General features: G+C 54.3%; 1 protein-coding gene across 1 annotated transcript; it reads right to left on the bottom strand.

The window, feature by feature from the left end:
• Window positions 1-789: 789 nt before the first annotated feature.
• On the bottom strand, window positions 790-3,372 carry RPL38 (ribosomal protein L38). The gene is made up of 5 exons (XM_015880188.2): window positions 3,277-3,372; window positions 3,043-3,074; window positions 2,398-2,458; window positions 1,164-1,286; window positions 790-860 (listed from the first exon to the last, which is right to left on the bottom strand). The coding sequence occupies exons 2-5, from the start codon at window positions 3,043-3,045 to the stop codon at window positions 835-837; spliced, it is 213 nt and encodes a 70-aa protein (XP_015735674.1). The 5' UTR covers window positions 3,046-3,074; window positions 3,277-3,372; the 3' UTR covers window positions 790-834.
• Window positions 3,373-9,726: the final 6,354 nt, after the last annotated feature.

Below are 9,726 nucleotides of genomic sequence, written 5' to 3' on the forward strand. Positions count from 1 at the left end.
CGCGTGGTCCACGCTCTTTGTAGGAGAGTCGGACCTTGCCCATAAGGGCACTGCTGCCCCCATAAGCAAACTGTACCCTAATGGGATGACAAGGGGACACACAACATGTCACACGGGCTGAGCTTGAGCTTAGACATCAGCAGCTGGGGATGCTCACACCCCATTTGGTCACACCATGTTGGATCCTGCTGCAGCAGTGCCCCAAAACTGCTCCCTATCAACTGCCTCAGCAAACAGCAAAGCTGCACCTCAACCAGGATCAGGGTGAGAAATAAAAGGGACCGAGGAGCCTGGAAGGGCCAGGAGCTGGTCTGGAGCTGACCCTGAGCCCACACAGTGTGGGTGCACAGCTCACACTGAGCACTGAAGACCTTCAGGGAACACCACATCAGGGGAACCACAGTGGGGTGTAGACAAACCAGCCCCTCTTATAGCCTGCTGGGAGGCTCACCCTGAATTAACGTTAGCAAAAGCTACAGCTGAGCAGTTCTGCTCTGGCACATGGTCTCACCCAACAGCTGCCAGCTGGCTGGGCTGAGGAGGCCCAACACTTAGGATATGAAAGCAGACCATAAGGCAGCTGACAAGAAGCTCCATTCACATGCACAGAGCAGTTGCCTCAGCCCCCTCAGGTGCTGTGAGCTCTGCTGGGTCACAGACCAAAACCAGCTCCCGAAGCACCAGGCTGGCTGTGAGCTGGGTCCAGGCCATGCATGGCAGAAGCCATCCCTCCTAGAGCAGTTAGAGGAACACAAATGGCTTCAGGAAAGAACGAGTCTGACACCTGGAAACAGTTCCAATTTTTATTGTCATCAATGTGGAGGTGCAAACAGTTCATTTCAGCTCCTTCACAGCCAAACCTAGGGAGGAGAAGAAGACAACAAATATTAAAATACGGCTCCTCACTCTGCCTTGTCTGGCCAGGAGAGAAACATCTGCCCTTATGCAAGAGACACACAGCTGCAGCTTATTAGAGGGCCTGGGGCAGCTCCCTTTATCTGCCTGCACAGGCTGCAGCTGTGCAAAGAGCAGTCAGAGCCCCACATCAACACTTGGAAGTTAAAGCAGCATTTGCTTGGGCAACTTACAGACCTTCTGCCCTCCCCTCTGTCCTAAGCCCAGCTGTGCTCCAGCACCAGCTGAGCTGGTCCCCCTGGTGATACCTGGAGGCAGGGATTGCTTCAGCTTCTCTGCCTTCTCCTTGTCTGTGATGACCAGGGTGTACAGGTACCGGCTGCAGCGCACCTTGAACTTCACATTGTCCTTGTTCTTCTTGATCTTGACAGCTGCAGGGTTAAAGAACCGGTTAGTGGGATAGCAGCAACCCCACACGTTCCCTTTTATAAACCATGTCCTATGAAAGCACAAATCCTACCTAATCCCACTGCAATTCTATTTCCCCTGAGCATGGAGGACAACTGCAAGCCCTCACGTGCTGAGCAAACTTCAAACTGAGCATAGCAGTGCACAATGGACCCATTTCCTCGTGTAACCCTTTGCATCTGAACAGCAGCACTGACCCTTGTAATGAGTCCTCTCGGCACTGCACGGCTACAGGCAACGCTTCATCTCCTTTATAGCCACAAAGAGCTGTTTTTATCTAAGCAGCTCGCTCAGAGCTGTGGTCAGCTGCTCTCCTTTCCCACTGCACAGCCCTGGCAGCTCAGTATTACAAGCAGTAGAGCTGCTGCAAAATCTAGAACGAGTTGAAAGGCACTGAAATGCTTTGTAAGCAGCTGTCAGCAGCTCTAACAGCAGCCTGCACCAAGCTATCCCTCCCTCACCCACACCGCTGCGTTAACAAAACACTTCCAGAACTGAAGCACCTTTTCCCCATGACAGCTACATCCAAATAGAGGGAAAAATAAAGGGGAAACTCCTCACCCGTTGTAAAATACTGAGACAAGACTTCCCAGCTTTTCAATTAGAACTGCCTTTGTATTCGTGACAATAGGAGACTTGTGTTTAAGTGTGATTCACTTGTCAGGCGTCACAGAGTTTTAACAGAACATCTTTTAGCTTGTCAGAGATTTATGAAGTCACAGACAGGGCAATATTTGCAAATAGCTTCCCACCAGTTGCAATTGGGTTTGGTAAAAACACCCACAAGTGAACAGCAGTGCAAGAAACACAAGTGAGTGAGTGCCAAGCCTGGACTACCTCCATTCCCTGCTATTACATCCCCATCCCTTCCTCCCCTGTAGCTCCTCTCCAACCAGGATGGCTTTACTCAGCAAACCCTGTTGCAAATGCCACTGGTGTTGCATACAGACACAGCCCTCAGCACCTTGGAGCTGCTCAGCCCCATGGGGGTGATATAGGCCTGAAGAACAGGGAGGGCACTGCTGAAGCACAGCCTTATTCCTCACTCCTCTCCTAAAGCATCTCAGCACTCACACTTTGCATCCTTCCTCCTGGCTGTCAGCAGAAAATCTTTGATCTCTTCAATCTTGCGAGGCTGGAAGATGAAACACAATCAGCACATGAACAAGGGACCAGAGCTGACACCCACAGAATCACAGAATGACCCGGGTTGGAAGGGACCTCAAGGATCATGTAGTTCCAACCCCCCTGCCTGGCAGGGCCACCAAACATACACATTTACTAGATCAGGTTGCCCAGGAGACCCCATAGGTCCCCATATAGACCCCATAGATCCCCATAGAGACCCCCATAGATCAGGTTGCCCATGGCCCCGTCCAACCTGGCCTTGAACACCTCCAAGGACGGGGCATCCACAACCTCCCTGTGCAGCCTGTTCCCACCCACCCTGTACTTCACCTTTGGTGCAGCCATTTAGCTGGGGCTCAGCCCAGACCCCATTAATTGGCTCACACACCCCATCCATAGAGCCAGGAGCAGCTCCTCCCCCCCCCACACACCCCATCCTCCCTTATCCTAAAGGAGAACCCCCCCTTCATCACACGGCCCCATAGAACAATGGACATTCCCCCACCGGACCCTACAGCCATAACGACCCATAGAACCCCCCCATGGCCCCAATGGATCCCCATAGCACACACAGCGCTGCCTATTCCTCACCATGGCGCCGGGCTGGCTCAGCTCCTTCCAACCTGCGGGAGGCACAAACCAAGATGGCGTCAGGGCATCACCCTCACAACCACAACACCCACCCACCACCATCATCACCCACCCACACCCCATATCGGCCTGTCCCATGTCCCACATCCCCATCACCCACCCTGCCCCCCCCCGGGCCCACCCGGTTCCTCCCGGCCTGTGATGGCGGCGGATCCCGCACAGCCCCGCACTCACCGCTGCCTCTATCGACTGACGGGACCGGAAAGAGACGGGCGAACTTCCGCTTCCGGGATGCCACTCAAGCCACGCCCCTTTTAACGTAGTACGGTGCGGGCGGAGGGACAAAAAGAATCAGGGTGAACGCGAAGCGGCGCTGCGCTGCCCTGCGCTAAATTGATGGGTGCTATGCTGGGTTGATGGGCGCTGTGCTATGCGGGCAATGCGGGTGTCGGTGTGGATAGAAGCGATGCTGTGGTCTCTCAATCGGTGTTTGCTGAAGTTTACCGGGCCCTATGGAGCCTCCCAGCCCCCGTGGTTCCCAATTTACAGCCCCCTCTCCGCCCTGAGTGCAATGCAGCCTCGTAGCCACAAGAGGAAGCTGTAACCATGCTCAAAATACCCTAAACAGACCCAAATTATCGGGGTGGGACGGTATGTCCCATCGCACGAGGTGATTCGGGGCTGCTCCAGGTCGGGAAGGTCCGATCTCGGGTTGGGAGGAGCGTGACCATCAGAGGATTTATTATATATAGAGATATATATTATTATATATAGAGATATATATTATTATATATATATATCAGAGGATAAATTAACCAGAGGAGCAGTCGGGGCTGATGGGTGTCACCGGTTGTGTATGAGCAGAGGGCACACGTGGTGGGTGTGAGTGTGAGCTCACACGAGTGTGCACAGCTGCGGGTGGTGGGTGGGCTGCGCTCCCTCCCTGCCCCATGTTACCATCCCCACCCCATAGAGCTGCAATGGGGTGCGGTTCATGTTGTCCTTGCTGTGCAGTTAATGAGGTGACCCCCATGTGTGAGCACACATCGAGGGGCTGTTTGTACTGGGGAAGATTTCAGCTCCATCCCTCAGACAGCTGCAGGGATGATGGCAGCACCCCGGAGTGATGGGATGGAGCTATAGGGAAGATAGAGACTGATAACATCAAATCACAGCAATGCTCAGAGTGGGGCAGTTCCACCCCCAACCCCCAAAAAGAATGAGTTTTGTAATTGTTTGATTTACTTCCTTCATCCCATATCGGCGGATCTACTCCGCTGCCTTTTAATTGCTCCGAAAGTCGAGCAGTTTTTCATGTTTTAAGGAGTGCTGAATTGTATAATTAAAACACTAACAACGTAAATCAGCGGCGCACAAGAAAGACAGCAGAGAATTAAGCGGCGGCGTAATAAAACCAAAGCAGCATGGAAAGGGCCCCATAGCGGCAGCGATGCTGAATGCTGATGTCACATCCCAATGCCATTGGGGTGGAGGTGGGAATAGGGGGGGATATGGGGCAGCGCTGTGACAGTGCCGTGCATGGGGACACAGCCTGGTTATCAGCCTCCTTGCCCCCCAAATCATCAGGTTTTGGCCCAAAATGCAGCATGGTCCTGTGCCCTCCATCCCCGCTCCTGCCTGGGAACAGCTTCACTTTGACTTTATTAATATCATTTAAAAGCAGAGTGGGCGTATAAATCAACAAAAATAATTCATGAGAGTCATTAGCTCCTCAAAGAGGGGCTCTTTTTTTATGACTGCCTTTAAATTAAGGGGGGGAAAAAAAAATAAGAGGGAGAGAAATCTCATTCTGAAACCGCAGCTTTTAAAACACATCAAATACATTTCCTCCCTGCCTCCCACCGGCCTCGGCTCCTCCGCCTAACGAAATTCAATTAGCATCCTTAATTCACCCTCTGGCTACCAGTTTGATATTAAAAACCCTCATCTCGCAGCTCTGCGGGGATAGGGAGAAGCTTGGGATGCTGACCCCCAGCAAACCACTATTCCCCCTCCCCAAATACCCCTCGGAGGGCATTGATGGGGGTCTTGTCCTCGAGCTCCGTGTCCCCGTGCCCTTGGGGACAGCGGGTGGCCGTCCAGCTGCGTGCCGTGCAGAGCTCAGCCGGCAGGATGCGCGTGTACTCGGCGATTAGATGCTATCTGCTTATCGGCGGCAGCAGGGCCGGCTCTGGGCGAGGGAAGGAGATAGAAAGCAGCGGCCGAGAGGAGATGCAGCAGCCGATGGGATTTCTCTCTCTCTCTCTCTCTCTCCCCCCAATTCCAAGTTCATTGGCACCCAGGATCACCCGCTGCCGGCTCCATTGCTCAGCAGTGCTGGAGCTGTGTCCTCTATTCGAGCGCTGCTCCATCAGAGCCGTGTTTACACACACAGGGCAGCCCTGTTTTCCTTAGGTGTAATTATGCCATCTGTAATGCAGTTGCAAACTGTTTCTCATGGTGGACGGAAGGAGCTGCTGCGCTGTGCTGCTTCTTCTTGCAGCCCCCACTATCCCTGTGGCTTTCTTCCCATCCTGCTTCTCCCAAGGACATGGCTGTCCCTTGCTTGTGGGGTCCATGTGCTGCTCTGGACACGTTCATACTGACTTCCCCCAGCCCAGAGAGGGGCCAGAAGGGAAAACCATCATGAAAAGCCTTCAGCTGCTCTGTCCTGTGGGCACTCAGTGGTTCCTGCTGCTCCCAAAGCTGCCAGCAGCAGAGCAGCAGGGCTGGCTCAGCTGGGCAGGTGATGCTTCCAGGAGGTGAACGTGTTTGTCCTGGAAAGCAGCGCTGGACGGAGGTGGGAAGAAAGCAAAGCTGATAGGAGGCATGAAAGGACAGGTTGGGAGGGAGAGGGTCCCTGTGCAGGGAACAAACCGCGGCAGGAATGGATATATTCCCCCCTGTTTACTTGAGGTCCCCCCCTGGTTCAGAGAAGAAAAGCGGCGCATCACGATCGACTGCTCCGAGGCGAGAGCGCAATTTGCTGAATGCGTTTATTACTATCAGGGACTGCAAACTATTCCCAATCACTCGGCACTTCCCTTCATTCTCTTCCTCTCTCACCTCTCGGAGCTCAGTGCCCTGGCAGCGCTGCCAAGAGCCGATCAATCTGCTGCTAATGGCAGCCCCATGCCCTGCCATTCATCAGCCAGGTCCTTAAAGAGCATCCGACGCTTCATGGTCGACTTGGAGGGGGAAAAAAAGCCCATTTGCAGGCGAGATCATATTTTCTCCGTCTCCCCTTTTGTTCTTTATGTGCCGAGGACAAAGGCGGCTCAGGCTGGAGGTGGAGAGCGGGCAGTGGAGGGGATGAAATCCCTCGAAACAAAAGCTCCCGTTCTTATGCAAAGTGAGAGCAAATTTGGGGAGGGGGAGAGCACAGAGACTGTGTCCCGTGGCAGAGCAGCAGCCTGTGGGGCTGGAGCCCTTCTTTGCCATGCTAAGAGAAGGAATGCGGTGGTAGTTTTCCTGCAGGCATTGGGGGCTCTTTGAGGTGCGGGAGTATTGTCCTGCACTATGGCTGGGCTGGGGCCAGATCCTGCCCTCCATCAATGCCGTGAGTTGTGCTGGGCTCAGCGGGGCACAGAGGGGTCCCTTGGTGGGATGTGGGGCTGCGGTAATGGCACAGGGACAGGTCCCCTTGTCCCCTGCAGCACTGGGATCTATTGCAGAAAGTGATGTGGGAGCAGAGCCTGGAGTTCGTGGTGAGCCCTGCAGGAAGGCAGCTCCAGGAGAGCAACAGCAGCAGAAACGTGGGCTCTAAGTGTGACATTTTGGAGGCTCCTCACCCACCAGTGCCCGTGAGAGCCCTGGGTGCTCACATCATCCTCTTGCTAGGGTTCCCCTGTCATCCACTGGCACAGCACGAGCAGGGCTGGGTGCTCTGCAAACACCTGCTCCGTGTCTGCCTCTTCAAAGGAGCTTCTTGACGACTCAGTGGAGACATGCAGAGAAAATGGAGACTGGACAAACCCATTTTAATTGCATTTTGTTACAGCAAGGAAAGGAACTCTTCCTTTGGCTGAGCCCTTCACAGTGTCCCCGTGTGTCACCAGTGTCCCCACATCCCCATAAAGTCCCCTGTGCCTCCATGGGGAGCCACATTTCTATGTACAGATGCCAACACCACTCACCTTGGGGGTCCCCTCAGGTGCTGCATGGAGCCTCAAAAGCCCCATGCTGGGTCGGAGCCGGCTGGCAGCTGTGGGACACAGGATGGGCAGGTGTATGGGACTGTGCAGTGACATCGGTGATGGCACCAATGTGGCAAGGGCAGAGCAGCTGTGGTGCTGCCTGGCTCCCCGCCACCCCGTGTATCTCGAGTCAAATTTGGTGTCATCCTGCAGAAGAAGATTATGGTAATTTTCCTCCCCCCTTATGCATAATTTTCAGACTCGGCTGCAGCAGAGGCTGTGTGGAGAGATTGGGTGATGGGAATGTCATCTGCGATTCGATTATCTCCTCCTGCCTTGCCTTTTCTCTTTTTTTTTTTCCTTGTGAAACCTTCATCAAAATACGTAGATCTAATTAGGACAATTACAGCGCGAGGACAGCTGAGAACCCACCCAGGCCCTCTCTGCACCAAGATGAGTGTTGGCTGCTTGGAAGCCAGCAGCTGGGGGGGTCCTGTGTGGCACTGCCTGGGGTTGGTGGTGATATTGGGGTCCCACTGCCAGGCAGGTGGCTTTGGGTTTGTTCTTACAGCTGTGCCATCAGCATCTGCTGGTGACAGATCTATGTCATGAGCTGCAGGGTCTCAGCACCTCACTGACACATTGCAGGGGGAGCTGCCCCCAGCTGCACATGGGGCAAAGTGTGCCCACCTCTGGGGGTGCTGCTCTATGAGGAGGGGTCGCCCATCAGCCTTCAGCTCCATGTCCCTCATTGTTATTCTGTCCCTGCTCGGTGGCAGCCGGCAGGATGGGAGCGGAGTGACAGCAGTGACAGGTAATGCCTGCCACAGGGATGGCAGTGGGATGGTGGGGAGGGGACACAGGACAGCACCCACAGGGCTCTGTGTGCCCATGATAGGACGTGTGAGAGCTCTGATGGTGATGTCTCCTGCTGTGACTGGAGCACACACCCCTTGTGCTGGGTGTGCATATCTCTGCACTGTGCCGTCAGCTCTGTGGCACTGGGAATGCTCAGCACACATCACCCCAAAGTGGACAGGAGGTTCCTCAACCAGGACTGCTCCCTTCTGTGCTGACCACGCACCACTTCTGGTGTGTAGGAGCACACAGGAGGTGCTCAGGTGCTTGCTTGTACAACCTTAGCCCCTGGACAGCAAGCAGATAGGTGTGGGTTGTGGCAGAGCACTCTGTTGCCCTGCCAGAGCACTGCTTGCCCTGCAGTCTGGTGGGGATGGGGGCTGGCGGTCAGACAGAGCTGCTGCACGGGCAATTAAGGGAAGTGCAAATTGTCAGACCCTGTGATTAACACTGCCTCCAAATCCGCATGAATATTAAAAGCCGACATTGCCCAGGCTCCCTGCACAATGAATTCTGTATGAATCTTAAGATAAATCGTTTGGATAACTTAGCGGCAGCTGTACTCCCTCGCCACCAACTGCCTCCAAAAATCATTTCAAGTCAGGCGAGAGGAGCGAGAACAGAGGCCAGATGAATGCGGGTAATTATGATTCCAGGCTCAGCAGTGCTGGGATCAAGGCTGGGCAGCACGGGGCGCCCAGGGCTCTCCGGAGGCGAAGGCAAAGGCTTCATGTGTTCAGTTTGTTCCCACGAATGCTGACAAGCCCCTCTGCTTGCTGTGCACTGTCGTACTTGGCCAGGGGGGACATTTCCTTTGCATCCATATAGCTGCAGCCTGGAGGGAAGGGAGTTGCCTTCTTTGGGACAGAGGGAACAACACAGTGGAGGGATGTGGCACAGCAGCTCCATCCCATCCCTGGCTGTGCAGTGCACATTCCCCAGTCTCAGAGCAGACCTTGTGAGCTCCTCGTTGGCATGCAGCTGCTGTGCTCCTGGTCACAATGCAGTGTAGGAGCCATGTTGTCATCCTTGGGGCAAAGGTCCCCATCGCTTCCTCTGTGGCCATAAATCAGCCTGGACACAGAGAGGCCATGGGGAGTGAGAAGGTCTGGCAGTGGTACAGCAGCTGGGGGACGAGCAGCTCTGTGTCACCGCTGTTAGAGGTGCTGTTTCCATCCCCATTGGAGACATTGCAAATATTCCTATGTCTCCATTCCACCAACCCCACCAAGCTGCACTCCCAGCATAATCCATGTTATGAATGAGAAAGCAATGCGAGCTGCCTGTGAGAGCATCAGCCAAGGTGTGCACTGTGTGCTGCTGCTTCCTCCTCACCCTCCTCCTTGGTCTGCCTGTGTGTGCTGTCCCCCACCTATGGCTCATTGCAATGCTGCCCTAAGAGCAGCCAACCCGACCCCGTGCTGCCAAAAGGCAGCAGGATAAATCAGCAAATCAGGTGCACGCGGCACGAGGATATTAAAGCGGAGAGGAGCAGATTGAATCATGGCCATTAGCAGATTAAATCATTACGCTGTATCAGATTAACACGCAAATAATATGACGCTAACGCGGATCAGAAACACCAGCTTCGTGTTCACAATTTATTGCTGCCAGGAGGTGACGGCTGGTGGCTGCCACCAGCAGAGTGGGGATAGGGATGGGGATGGGGATAGGGATGGGGATGGGGATG

Source organism: Coturnix japonica, chromosome 18 (assembly GCF_001577835.2).
Source record: "Coturnix japonica isolate 7356 chromosome 18, Coturnix japonica 2.1, whole genome shotgun sequence".
In the NCBI taxonomy this organism is placed as follows: domain Eukaryota; kingdom Metazoa; phylum Chordata; class Aves; order Galliformes; family Phasianidae; genus Coturnix; species Coturnix japonica.

Bases quoted from the DNA above. Each gene is read 5' to 3' on its own strand.
- RPL38 (XM_015880188.2), bottom strand. The intron at 1,287-2,397 runs GTGAGTGCTGAG...TTAACCCTGCAG, and splicing joins CAGGAGGAAGGATGCAAAGT to CTGTCAAGATCAAGAAGAAC. The intron at 861-1,163 runs GTATCACCAGGG...TCTCCTCCCTAG, and splicing joins GAAGCAATCCCTGCCTCCAG to GTTTGGCTGTGAAGGAGCTG.